This window comes from Manis pentadactyla, chromosome 5 (genome assembly GCF_030020395.1).
Source record: "Manis pentadactyla isolate mManPen7 chromosome 5, mManPen7.hap1, whole genome shotgun sequence".
NCBI lineage: Eukaryota > Metazoa > Chordata > Mammalia > Pholidota > Manidae > Manis > Manis pentadactyla.
In genome coordinates this window covers 153918182-153932282 of record NC_080023.1, presented here as the reverse complement: position 1 = coordinate 153932282, position 14101 = coordinate 153918182, and the positions used below count along the sequence as shown (strand labels likewise).

The following is a 14101-nucleotide window of genomic DNA, read 5'->3' as shown; positions in this document are numbered from 1 at the left end:
AGGGATGCGGGGAGTCGGAGAAACCCGTTCTCAGTGCCGAGGTGTTCTTCTCTGCTGCCTGGCCTGTGGGGTCCCAGCCACATCTGATCAGACCAGCTTGGGGCCCCAGTCACCAGGCCCAGCTGCCCTTCTGACTGATGGAGGGACAAGGATCTTCCCCGCCATGCACCTGGGGACAAGGAGAATGCCTCCCCCGGCTGGGACAAAGTGGCTCGTAAACACCCAGGCCCTCCACAGCTGGACCCTCACATGCAGCCCATGGGTCCCCCGTAGCAGCAGGGTGCTGGGTAAGCAAAGGGACTCGAGAGCCTGGAGTCTGTTTTCATCAACAAGAAGCTTCTCCTGCAGCCTCTCAGCCTCCTGCTTGCTCTGGGCTTCTGCCCACTGCAGCACCTGCTAATCCAGCATCTTCCTCTTGGCCACGGAGATCTGCTCCTTGGGAGACTCGATGGCCTGTGCCTGCCCCCGGTACTCCGCATCCAGCTTCTCCAGCTAGTGCACCCGCAGGTCGGCATCGCGGCACCCGTCCTGGGCCTCCTCAGCTCCAGCCGGGGCTGGCCAGCCTGCACCTCCAGCTGGGCCCACCAGTGCTGCTGTAGCCCAGCCACCTCATCCTGGGCCTCCTGCAGCTTCTGCCGCAGACCCTCCTTCTCCTTCATGTGCATGGCCGTCTCGATGCGGCGCTTGGCCGTCAGGTTGCCGGCTCCAGCTGGTGCTCCATCTTGATGCCCTCCATCCCTACCTTCAGGTCTCCGTTCTCCTTCTGCTGGGCCTCAGGGCCTGAGTTCAGGGTGGCCTTGAGGTCCTCCAGGGACTTCTGGTGGTCCGAGGCCAGTGAGTCCAGCTAGGACTTCCAGTTGTCCATGAGCCCCATTTCTCGCTGGTGGCCTGCTGGACCTTCCCCCACTCCTGCGTGTACTTCTCGTTGGCCACCCGGAGCTTTTTCACCTCCGCCTGGTAGGCCCTCAGGGCCTTCTCGTTCTTGTCCCGCAGCACCGCTCTCTGCTCTCCCTCTGGTGCTCTTTGCTGGCCGACAGCAGCCGCTCTCGCAGCTGCAGTGTCTCGGTAGCCTCCGCGTGGGCGGCGGGGGGCGCGCCCGGGTGCAGCAAGCACTGCGGCAGCTCCTGGATCTCGCCGCGCCGCAGAATCAGCTCCTCCTCCAGCTGCGGCACCCGCGACTTCTCGGCCACTGTGCTCAGCCACCAGGGAGAGAGGAAGGCTGGGGTCAATGGGCTGTCTGAGGACTCCACAGGGGCAAGGCGGGGCCTCCCCACTCAAGGGCCCCAGCCACAGTCGGGGTGGGCCACAGGAAGGGAAGGGCGCCCACCTCCACCTGAGTGCCGGCTGTCTGTGGCCCTGCCTGCCACAGCCTCCAGGAAGACTTCCCTGGCTTGTACCCCAGTGATTCAAGGAGTCAACTGTCCCTGCTGCCCAAGGTGGCTCGAACAAAGCAGCAGTTATGGCTTTCTCTACGTTCATTCTCTTTTTAAAGAGCAGAGATGACAGGGAATTTTGCATTGTCCTGCTCTTGGAAGGTCCCCAGACAGTTGGGGTTGAATCACAGGAGCTGTCCGGAGGACGTGGCCAAGGAAGGGTTTAATGCCTAAAGCACAACAAAATTCGTGCTCCCAGACCCACCTTCTGATGGAAAACCCTGAGATGAGAAGCTTCATCCTCTAAAACTCCATCCTGACCTTGTCAATGGCCATCAATTTGGAAGCAGTGTATTTAAAAGTTTTCAATCTTTTACCAGCTTAAAAAATTTTGTTTCTGAAAGTGATCTTTAGAGTTCAGTAAACCTGTTTTTGTTTTTGTAATCAGGTTGAACCCTAGCCCAACATGCCCGTGTGGAGGACTAACACCTGCTTACCGCCACTCGGTCAGTTTCTGCAAGCAGCCTTCATGCGCATGCGTGTCTACTGCATGACACACCCTGTCACCCAGCAATGGCCAGTGCGTGCAAAGGGACCCAGTTGCCAGTGCATACACCATTCACTTGTGGGCTTAGGACGACCTACAGAAACTGACTGCTGCCCACCTCCCAGCCACATGCTGTTTGTGGTGGTTTTTCCCAATCACTGCCTGCCGGCTGTTTGGCTGCTTTGCCAAGACAACTACAGCTGGGCTATGTGCTGGGCAGGGCTGGCCAGCTGTTTGGATGTATGTGCCTGCACAGGGGGCCTGCCCTGGCACATGAAGAGGTCAGCTGGGCCCAGAGCCTGGACTCAGAACCAGGCCCTGGCTTAGCAGGACCTCACCCCCAAGCAGAGCTTCCCTGGCCTATGAACCATGCCCTGACCCACTGTATCTTAACAGCCAGACCCTAGCGCTGACACAGAGGCCCATGTCCTTCAGGCTGGCCCCTCCTACCACCATATTTAAGAGCCCCCAGGCTAGAGAGACCTGGGTCTGCGGTCCCTGACTTCCCAGCCTGGGGAGAAGGCAGGCCCACGTGGACAGGCTGTCCCCATGCCTGCCCACATTTGGGGCGGAATGTGCCCAAGAGGTCCCCGATTTCTGGCCATGACGAAGCCCATCAAGGCAATGGATGGGGAGGGAGGAAGGGGAGGGCCTCACAGGACATTCCCAGCCAGTGGGACCATGAGCTGGCCAGTGAAGACGCCTCCCCACAACAAGTACCATGTGGCAGAGAAGCCTAAGCACGTCCCTATTCCTCTACTTCCCTCCTGGAAGGGGCGCAAAAGGAGGAAACAATGAGGAGAGACGTTAACGTTCATAAAAACATGGTCAAAGTGCTCAAGGCAGCATAAGGGTGGGTGTGATTTTGCCCCATGCGCTGACTCCCACAGGAGGGGTGGGCACGGAGCCGCGAGCCCCGAGGCGGCCTTCGCGCGCCGTCTCCCGGCAACTTGGGAACGCGCGCGGCCAACGCACAAAGCTCGCCTCGCCTCTGGCCCAGGCGCGCCAGCGAAGGGAGTCAGTCTCTCAGAGAGCCTTGGGCTCCGCTCGCCCGACAGATCTCGCCGATCGCCCGCATGGGAAATTTTCTCAGCAAGCTACGCCCCCCGCAGCTCGGCCCCGCCCCGGAGGCCGGGAGCCGCCCACCCGCCCGCCCCGCCCCGCCGGCTCCCGCGGCCCATCGCTATCCCGTTCACCCCTCCGTCCCCACTCCTTTCCTCCGATCCCCTTGGAGGCCTTCCTGCTGGTAAGATACGCTGACCCTCCCCAGACCGAGGACTCGACTTCGTTTTTTTGTTTTTTCTTTTTATTCTGTTTTATTAAGGTATTACTGATATACACTCCTAGGAAGGTTTCACATGAAAAAACAATGTGGTTACTACATTCACCGCTGTTATCGTGTCCCCGCCAAACCCCATTGCAGTCACTGCCCATCACCGTAGTAAGATGCCAGAGTCACTATTTGCCGTCTTTGTACTAAACTGTCTTCCCCCTGATCCCCCCCACGCCGTGTGTGCCCATCAGAATACCCCTGAATCCCCTTCTCCCACCCTCCCACACCCCTCCCCTTTGGTGACTGCCAGTCCCTTCTTGGGAGTCTGAGAGTCTGTGTTGTTGCGTTCCTTCAGTTTTGCTTCGTGTTATATTCCACAAAGGAGGGAAATCATTTGGTACTTGTCTTTCTCCGCCTGGCTTATTTCACTGAGCATAATATCCTTCAGCTCCTCCCATGTTGCTGCAAATTGTAGAATCTGTTTGTTTCTTATGGCTGAGTAGTATTCCATTGTGCACATGTACCAACTCTTCTCTATCCATTCATCTCCTGATGGACACTTAGGTGGCTTCTGTATTCTAGCTATTGCAAATAGTGCTGAAATAAACATAGGGGTGCATATGTCGTTTTGAATCTGAGAATTCTATTCTTTGGGTAAATTCCTAGGAGTGGAATTCCCGGGTCAAATGCTATTTCTATTCTTTGAGGAACCTCCATATTGCTTTCCACAATGGTTGAAATAGCTTACATTCCCATCAGCAGTGTAGGAGGGTTCCCCTTTCTCCACATCCTCACCAGCATTTGTTGTTCTTAGTCTTCTCATACTGGCCATCCTTACTGGTGTGAGGTGATATCTCATTGTGGTTTTTACTTGCATTTCCCTGATGATTAGTGATGTGGAGCATCTTTTCATGTGCTTGTTCACCATCTGAATTTCTTCTTTGAAAAGTGGTGTGTTCATATCCTCTGCCCATTTGTTCATCAGGTTATTTGCTTCTTGGGTATTAAAGCATGTGAGTTCTTTATATATTTTGGATCATAACCCCTTCTCGGATATGTCATTTACAAATATATTCTATACTATAGGATGCCTTTTTGTTCTGTTGATGGTGTCCTTTGCTGCACAGAAGCTTTTAAGTATGACGTACTCCCATGTGTTCATCTTTGCTTTTGTTTCCCTTGCTCGAGGAGATGCATTCAGTAAAAAGTTGCTCATGTTTATATTCAGAATATTTTTGCCTATGTTATTTTCTAGCAGTTTCATGGTTTCATGACTTACATTCAGGTCTTTGATCCATTTTGAGTTTACTTTTGTGTATGGGGATACACAATAATCCAGTTTCATTCACATGCATGTAGCTGTCCAGTTTTGCCAACACCAGTTGTTGAATAGGCTGCTATTTCCCCATTGTATGTCCATGGCTGCTTTATCATATATTAATTGACCATATATGCTTGGGTTTATATCTGGGCCCTCTAGTCTTTTCCACTGAACTATGAGTCTATTCTTGTGCCAGTACCAAATTGTCTTGATTACTGTGGCTTTGTAGTAGAGCTTGAAGCCGGGGAGCATAATCCACCTGCTTTCTTCTTCTTCCTCAGGATTGCTTTGGCTATTCGGGGTGGAGGACTTGATGAAATCCTTTTTTCTTCTTAAGTCCTAAGTGGGTTTGTGTGTCTCACATGCCTCTCAACACCCAAAAAACAAGGTGTTTGACCTCTTTAAGCACCTTGGTGTGTATCAGCCATGTCCTGCCTTCCTTTAGCCTTTGCTATGAGATGTGCTGCCAGAACTGTTCCCTTCCTTCAGTTCTTAAAGCTCTGAGCTTTAATACAGTATGGGTTTAGCAGAATACTTGGTGAATCACTTAAAATATCCCTACTTCAGGTGAAAATACCGTCTGTCTTTAAAGCATAGTACTATAATAGGTTTTGCTACTTTATTTCTTTGGGCCAATACATTGTATCAGCGGAGCTCAAAGAGGTGTACCCAGGAAACCTCCTTGATGGATATAACTTGGGATAAAGATGATTAGATTAAAAGACTTGAGTTTTCGTTTGGTCCCACTAGCTGACTGATAACAACAAAATTCAAAACGTGGGTGGCAGCACTAGATCCTTGATAAGTACATCTATATGAAAAGGTGAACATTCAGGTTTTTAAAACGTTTGACTTTGGGTGTGTATTTCTGATGACTTAGCATAAAAGATTGAAGGATTCTTGTGGAGGTCAGAGAGAAAATTACTATTATTATGGTCCAAACAGGTTTCTCATGTTCTCCAGGTTGGTAATTTTTCTAGATCCCAGTGAGCCTGTAACTGAGGGCTCTGTATTATCTTTCCCATAATTGGAATAAACAGTGATTCTGTGCACCATGCACAGGCCCTTATGTGTAATATGTGAAGTTCTTCTCTTACAGACTGAACTAAATGAGAGCACTGGGGGATGTGTGTAGTTGGGTCACTAAAGTGTTTTTTGGTCTTTAATTTATGGGTGGGGGGATATTAAATTTGTGATTGAAGTGCTTTGGGGAGAAGTCAACAAATAATCAGTACACCTCAATATTTCAAAAGGTCTTGAAGCATTTTTATACTTTTCTTATTAGATTAGGACAGGCCTATAATAAATTTACCTTCCTGAATCTTTGAGATTTGAAGCAATCTTTTCTCATCTACCATGAACCTATGTTCCATAGAAAGAGTGTAAGATCTCAGGAATATGAGTGTATGCTTTAAAGAGAAAGTCATATCAACTAACTGAGGGTTTGTGATTTGTCACAGGTACCAAGACAGCAGTGTGAGGTCAGCTTTTACGCCCGTGCTGACCAAAGGAGTCCGTACTCCTTTGGTGCCTAAGTAAGTGAGAATCCATCTGGGTGGGATTTCCTATTTGAAAAAAGGTCATTATCAGAGATATTGTCCAGTAAATTTTCCTCTTTCAAATCAGAGAGGAACATTTTGACGAACTAGCCACAATAACTACTTCGTCTAATTCCTTTTACTATTTTTCATTAATATGCATAAAATATGCTAAGGCTAAGAGGGTTTGTAGATACATTGAATAACCAAGTATGTAACTAAAAGATCACAAGGTTTGTGCAACGGATAACATGCAACAGTACAAAATCTAAGAAAAATGTAAGATTTCTGCATTTGAGCTTCATTATACTTGAGGAAGAATTGGCTGGGAGAGAAAGAGGCTGCAAATGTGCGTGAAAAGACTTGGGGTAACTTACATCTTTAATTTGGGTCAGCACAGTGTCACGGCTGCCAAGAAAGCTTAACGTGCTCCTACTCTGTGCTGATAGAAGAACAAAGACGGGGAGGAGGCCGGTCAGTGGTAGTGCTGAATGCCTTAGTCCCGTGGTCCATGGAGCACTGTTGGTGGGCTGTGCTGCCCTGCAAGACGAGGCAGACACAGACCGAAATTCACTGTGAGAGAGGGAAGCAGCGCAAGATGTCCCAGGGTGGCGGTGGCGGGCAAGGGGCTTCCAAAGGTACGTAAGTCCTGGCCCAGAGGAGAAAAACCTGAGGGGCGCAAGGAAGTGAGGGAGGGAAGGACAATGGTCTGCCAGAGTCTGAAGGGCTATCACAGGAAAGGAGGACAATTGGCCTGGTTTGGCTCCAGATGGGATCCATAGGTGAAGTAGGTGAAGGGGGAAGTATGTTTCCATCCAGTGTAGGAATAAACTGGCCTCTGGTTGGCATTCATCAGCCAGGAGATAGTGAGCTGTCTGCGCTGTCACAAAGGTTGAATGACTAGTTCACAGGAAAGATGTTTAGGAAATTTCTGTTTCAGTTTGAATCTTAGAAAAAGTGGTTGGTTCCTCCTAATTTTTTTTAACAGCTTTATTGAGGTACAATGGACATAAAAAACTGTGCCTCTTTAAAGTGTACAATCTGATAAATTTTGAATCGTATCCTTATCAGAATTATTGTCCTATACATTTTCCTCTTTGAAATCAGAGAGGAACATTTTGAGGAACTTGCCACAATAACTATTTTGTCTAATTTCACACCCATGAAACCATCAGCACAGTCAAGATAATGAACATCATCATTCCTGCCAGAAGTTTCCCCGTGCCCCTTGATGAAGCCTTAAAACCTCCCTCTCACCCTGCCTCTGTTGCCAGGCATCCCTTGATCCCCATTCTGTCACTATAGATTTGTGTGCGTTTCCTAGACTACACATAAGTAGAATGACACGTTTAATTTTTTAAATACTTAGCTTTCCCTTTCTGACTTTGTGAGACAGGTTTAGCTGAATTAACAGTAAAATTAACAACATTATCCTTTTTCATTACATTAGAATGATTTTGTGACCATGGGATAAAGCCCTAAAACAATGTTTTTGCCTTTCAGTAGCACATCTGTGTTTTTCCCTTTCATTTCCCTTTTAGGCCTGGGCCTCTGAAGAGAGGCCTCAATGTCCAGAGCTCAGATGGCCACCTAAATAAGAGATTCCACCCCTACACACGTGGCATCCCTATGTCTGGTCGCAGTCACAATGCCATTCCCAGCGACTACAGCTCGACTGGAGGGGTGTCTCAGGTACATTCACCCGGTGGTGTGGAAGAAGTGGGTTCTTTGCATTTATTAGTTGATTATGCAGAGTTTACTAGCCGCCTTCTGTCAGATGCTGAGATCACCTCTAAGGTAACAGCAGTTACCAACCCTTGAATGATCGCTATAGACCAGTGGAACAAACTAGAAAGCCCAGAATGCTTATGTGGAAACCTGAATACAAGACACAGCCATTATTATAGATAAATGGACAAAGGATGAATAATTCAAAAAATGGTACTAATTTGATTAAAAAGGCAGATTGAGTCTGGATTGCATTGGGTCATAAATTAATCCTATAGGCACTGGGAATTTAATGAAAGTTTTTAAAATAAGTGGTTATAATTCTTTTTAGAAAGGATGTAGTGTAGACCGGAGAACAGATCAAGTTTTGCTACCAGAATGACTTGGGTTCAAATCTTGGCTTTGGCACTTAGTAGCTATAGATTCTTGGCAGGTAAATGACTCAAACTCTCTTTTTCTCATCTCTAAAGGACTGTTGTAAAGATTGAAGGTAATGTTTGAAAAGCACCCATTACAGTGCTTGTCAGTAAGTGGGCACCCAATATATAGGAGCTTGAAAAAAATAATGCATGTGTGGAGGAGGTTTTTGAGAGGAGAAAGAACTTGACATAAGTTTTCATCCATACAGAGGGCTCTTAGAGTAATATAAATGACATGTTAATGATAAATGACAAATATAGGAGATGAAGGCCCCAGCCAGGCAGTTATGGCAATGCAGAGGACAATAGTATGAAGTCTTTATTCTGCACTAGGCCCTCTGATGAGCACTGTACATACATTTCCTCAATCACTGATCACAACAGACCTATGAGATACATAGTCATTGCTCCTCATTACAATTTCACGTCAAATGTCATACATACACAAAAGGAAGGGAAAATATCATAATGAACCTCCATGTAGCTCCAGCAGTTAACTGTTTTATCAGTCCTGTTCGATCATTACCCCCACCCGACATTGGTTTTGCTCTTGTGTTTTAAAGTACAAACATGTTGTTTCACCTGTAGGTACTTCAGTGTATTTTTTTTAACTTTTTGAACATTAATCACCACAATACCTTTATTCCTCTGAATAATTATGACTTAATGTTAGTTATTATCACTCCAATTTGCCCTTATTACCCTGTCTTATTATAGTTACTTTGAATCAGGGACCAAAAATCAACTCATTGCATTTGGTTCACATGTCTCTTATACTTTTTTTTTTTTGAACATTCAAGGTATGTAATCAATATATGTAACAAAAAATCTGAAGGTAAGACTGTACACTTATGGAAATAATGATTCTGACCTACTTCATAAGGTAGTTGTGAGGTAGTACATATAAAGTGTTCAAGACTTTACACTGTCCATAGTAAACATTCAAGAAGTGCCACCTATTACTATTATTTTAAATAAGTACAGTCATTTAATTTCAGGGAACTTAATTCACACTCAGAGCTTCAGACTTAACATTATACAGTGCTATGTATGGTGGCCTAACAAGCAGGCAGGGTAACAATATTCTTAAACTTTTCAACAGGTTGTTTTATATTTTTCAGAAGTACCCTTTTTGGCTTTTAATCTAATTATAATGCTTTGAAATTATGCATGTTTTCACATAGTGTAACTTCAGTCTTGAGCAATAGTTATGTTTAAATTATTATGATGTACTTTTGTATCACAACAAAATTACATTGTCCTCATGGGATTGAATTTCAGTCATAGAGAAAATGAAGGACTCAAAATTGTAAATTATCTTCACTTTAATCAGTAGCATAATGTACACTATCATTTTATTTAAAAGGTTATTCATTGAAAATCATGAGGTATTTATTGTATAGATGCCTTTAAACTTGGGTTTTAAATATAGGTTTTGTTTTTTCTTATTCTAGAAATGTTCGTTAGTTTATGTTAATTTGAATTAATTGGAAATGGCGGTCACCTGGGGGAAAATGCAGACCTAAATGTAGGCTCGTCTCTGGGCTTCTCTTCTCTGTCTTGTCTCCGCAGTGTCACACTGCTTTAGCAGCTCTTTCACACTGCCATGCCTCCAAACAGATGTGCTCTTCATCTTCCTCAGCATTTGCTGCTTGCCCTCAGCAGGTGGTTGGTGTGGAACACTGTACTAGGCCTTTGCCACATTTTGTTGTAAAGTTCCCATTACCAGTGGAGCCTGCGGCCTACTGCAAGATGTACACTCACTGACACTGACATTTTTTGGATATTCTGTTGTGAGTAGTTAGCAGCCCCCTATAGATGTGCAATGTTTGAAAATGTAAGTTCTCAGAAGCAGTTCTCAGGAAGCAGAGACTATATATGAACCTTCTTTACATGATGCCTCATGGGAAGAACGGGCGGTGAATAGTGAATACAGTGCGATCAGCCCAGATGGCAGCCCTCATGTTTGGAGTGGTAGCATAGCTACTTGACTTAATTTGATTTTTCCAGAGGAACACTCATAAACACCCAAATCTAAGCTGTGCAAATTAGAAGTTCTAGCTTTGCCATTGTAAATCATTACAAGCATTAAACTGATACTGATTATGTAAATTAGTACCAGCATCAAACTGGTACTAATTATGTAACAGAGAAAGTGAACAGTCCTCTGACCTCTCTGTGTGTGGCATTGGTGTCTCCATTTGTCTTAACAGGACATACTGTTTTCCAGAGCAGAAGTATTTACAATGGCCTTAAATTGTCAAACCTCAAGCTTGCGTTTCTAACTTCTTATCCCTTTATATATACCCCATAATTAAGGCAAATCAAAATGGTTCCTAAGAGTACCTAATACTGATACTTCCCTGCTTTCTTGCCTTTCCTTGCTCTGTTCTCTGTCCAGAAGGACTACCCATCCCACTGCAAGCCTATAAAGTTTGTCTGTCTAAAAGTGTTCTTTTTTTAAAGTTAAATCATGAAGGACCATCTCAAATACCACCTTCATCCACTGATTCTTCTAACTGAACTCTGCATAATCTCTTCTTAGGCTCCTGGCCAGAGACCTTCTTTATCTTTGGTTGCTGTCATCATTTTGTGTCCTGTCCTGTCTCTTCCAGATTGTAAATTTCTTGATGATGGAACCGCCATACTTATCTTCAGATTCTTTGTAGAGTTTGAAGGTATAGTTTGAATCCTTATGAAGCAGGAACTAGGCAAATAAAAATGGAATTCCAATGCAGAACTAACTGCCAGAGACATAGACTGTTTTTATGAGTAGCCTTGTTGCGCATTCCTTGCCCACTTTAGATTTGACACGTTCATTATATTCATATGGAACTGCGAGACTCCATTTTTACATGGTACGGATATTAATTCATCAGTTTAATGAAAAAGACCTGCCTTTTAATGTTGCTTATGGTTTTGTTTTTGTTTTGGGGTGTTTTGGTTTCCTATTTTCTTTATAGTTTATGGAAACATTAGTATGGTTGAAAATTAAATGGCACAAAGGGTATACAGTAAAGTCTCTTTCCCATGTGACAATATTTCTATACAGAAAGGTTCCTAGTTTTATGTAACAGTCTGTCAGCTTTCTGTCTTCTCTCTCTGGTACAGTCTCTCCCTACCCAACCTGATCTAGCAGCTTGTCTGTTTTGTTATAGTCCTTTTGTTTCTTACACTTCCAAATGTAAATCTTTTAACACGTCTGTGTTGTGTGTGCATGCACAGTCTATGAGGTAAAGAGAAAACACTTTTCCCCTAATTGTTGAACTGGATTATCCTGAACCCTGGCTAGTCACGGATGGATGGCTGTATGGATAATTATCATGGGACAGTAAATACCATAGATGTTGCAAAAGTCGCAAGTGTCACAATAGCATATTTTTAATACTTAATAAAATAAAACTGAAAATTTAATGAAAGCAAGACCAAACTAGCTTCCTGGTTTATTTTCACGGGAACAGTTTCTGAGTTTCCCTTTATCATGTCCATGGACTAATACAGTGACCTAGGATGCATCAGAGCTCGCTCTCAGCCGCTACTGAGCATGACGTTCCACTCTCCAGGATACGCAGAGAGCACGCTCATTCCTCTGCCATTTATTAGCATTCCATTACTTTTTCCGACTTCATTCCCCATAGTTAATACTGGCAATTAACTCACTTTTCAGAAGCCCCTCTTCACAAAGAAATGTTTTTTAGTCACTTGGAGAGGAGACTTTATATACAGTGATGGGTTAGAGCCACAGAATTATGCTGACGGTCAGCTCCTAAGTTATTACATAGGGTCAGTCACGTGACTTGTGTTTGGCTTTTAGCTCCGTAAGAGAAGAGGTTCCGGTGCCTCATCCTTCTCCATCCCCACCTCGTGCTACATGAAGACAATAGAGAGGCCAGCAAAGAAAATGAGGTAATTGCTGATTTGCTCTGTGGATTAATGAGAGGGTAGGAAAGGAGGGGAATTCACTTGGCTCTCAGGCTTTCTGAGACTCCGATTTGGAGAATCAAAGCACTTCACATCCAAAGGACAGCGACGGTGCCGCACTGAATCGCTCTGTCTCTTGCAGTCGTCACATACTGACCACACTGGCCTCTGCTCCCCCTCATCTTCAGTGTGAGGGGCTGGGGTGTAAGGGGAAGGGCCGCACGGGACAGAGTGAACAGAGTGACTGATGGGAGTGGGCAGCAGGCTTCACATTCTAGACCCCAGCTGACCCTCTAGGAGCCCGACTAGAATGCTGCTTTCTTAGAGAGAGAGCTGTGACTAGAACTCTCAGAAATTTATCAGGATGTATGTAAGGTTCTGGAGATTGTTTTGTGCTTGTTTTAAGACAAAGGTGTCTCTGTGGCTTCTCTCAACTGCCTCCCTTCATTTCTTTAGGAATTCTCTTTGATTTATTTTATTTGTTGTCTTGACACACTGAGATCTTACTCTTGGTTGTTCTAGACTTTGGCCAGTTGGTAGTTAGGAGGGTGTAAGATGTTATCCAGCACTTTTCTAAACTTAATTGTGCCTCTTCCTCCTACAGAGAAGAGGAGCTTCCTCCTAACTCTGGCTCCTCAGCTCCCTTGGGAAGTGACACGCAGTCCCAGGGAGAACAGGGTAAGATGACGAACGCATGGCATGTGTTGGCGGTAGTGTGTATGGAGAGCGCATGGACTACAACCCACCAGAAACATGTACTAAGCCATGATTTGTGTGGGGCCTGGTAGTTACAGAGATAGATGTTCCTCACCTTCGGGCTTTATGGTCCGGTAAGGGAGAAAGGTGGCCCAGACTCATATAGCATAACCCAGGCCACATGGGGGGTTCAGGGTAAGGTAAGCCTAGGTGGGGTAATCTGCGCAGTCCAGGCAATTTCTGTCCAGTAAGCAACCATGTGCATACATTTGGAGCAATTACCACCTCATGGCTTCTTGACTGTTAGAAATAATCTTGACAACACCATCCAAGAACCCACACCATGGAAGATAGAATCTCAGAGACACCTAGTGAAAGTTCAGTATTAAAAACTAGGTTGGAAAGACAAAGAGAAGAGGAAGAAAGTAAGTCTGATATTTTATTTGCAGCTACAACCACATCTGGGAAGGCCAACTCCAGGGATTCTCCACCCAGCAGCACCCGGCCACGCAAACGCAAATTCCAACTGGTGCCCTCCAGGCGAGGGATCCCGCTTATCTTGGTATGGTCTGTCCACCCGCCCCTGCCCACCCCAGCCTGGCTCCCCTGAGTCCCAGGAATGGAAGGGTCAATGCAGGTTTCTTTCACTGCCTTCTGACTGGCTCGGCTTCTCCTTTTCCTCTTGGTAGCCTGAAACACCCATCCTCGGCTATCCCATCACAGTCGAGGATTATGAGCAAGTTCAGACCGACTGGGTGAAGACCATCTTCGAGGATAAGACTGGTGAGGAATACGGGTTAATTTCACACCCCAGAGATGGTTCCCTTTGGTTTTATTTTGGTCTTTCTCCTCTGAGAAATCCAGCTCTTGGGTTCTCAGTGGACTCCGAGCACAGTGAGCACTGACGTTGAGATGAAGCATTTCTACACGAGTTCCCCTGAGTCCCTGAGCCTCCCCGTGCCCTGCGAGGCCCCTGGAAAAAATTCTCCCACCAGGGAGGACAAGCCTTTCTTTCTTTCTTCCTTGGAAACTGCCCCAAACTCTGAGAGTGCGAACCCTCCTGGCCCTCCACCTTCTAATCACATCCTGCCTGCTGCAGGGACTGCTGCTTCCTCAGCCTCCCTCCCAGCCCCAAGCACTAACCTGCTGCTGGGCAGCTTGGGGAGTTGGCAAACTCCCTGGGCCTACCATCTTTCCCAGGTGAGCGGGACAGCTTTCTGGGGAGCACAAAGTGTCATCAGCCTCTGCTTAGGTGAAAGCAGCATGCCAGTCAGTCACTGAAACG

The 14101-nt window shown here is 45.9% G+C and overlaps 1 protein-coding gene and 1 pseudogene across 1 annotated transcript; one reads left to right on the top strand and one right to left on the bottom strand.

Moving 5' to 3' along the window:
- Positions 1–665, bottom strand: part of LOC130683994 (uncharacterized) — a 32364-nt pseudogene extending 31699 nt beyond the window's left edge.
- Positions 666–7577: 6912 nt separating this feature from the next.
- On the top strand, positions 7578–13888 carry LOC130683882 (nuclear envelope pore membrane protein POM 121C-like). Its single transcript, XM_057502894.1, has 5 exons — positions 7578–7744; positions 12014–12105; positions 12725–12798; positions 13266–13378; positions 13506–13888. The coding sequence occupies exons 1-5, from the start codon at positions 7682–7684 to the stop codon at positions 13719–13721; spliced, it is 558 nt and encodes a 185-aa protein (XP_057358877.1). The 5' UTR covers positions 7578–7681; the 3' UTR covers positions 13722–13888.
- The last annotated feature ends 213 nt before the right edge of the window (positions 13889–14101 follow it).

Coding starts and splice junctions, on each gene's coding strand:
- LOC130683882 (XM_057502894.1), top strand. CDS start 7,682: ATGTCTGGTCGCAGTCACAATGCCATTCCCAGCGACTACAGCTCGACT. Junction 7,745..12,013: donor CGACTGGAGGGGTGTCTCAG/GTACATTCACCC, acceptor TTTGGCTTTTAG/CTCCGTAAGAGAAGAGGTTC. Junction 12,106..12,724: donor AGGCCAGCAAAGAAAATGAG/GTAATTGCTGAT, acceptor TTCCTCCTACAG/AGAAGAGGAGCTTCCTCCTA.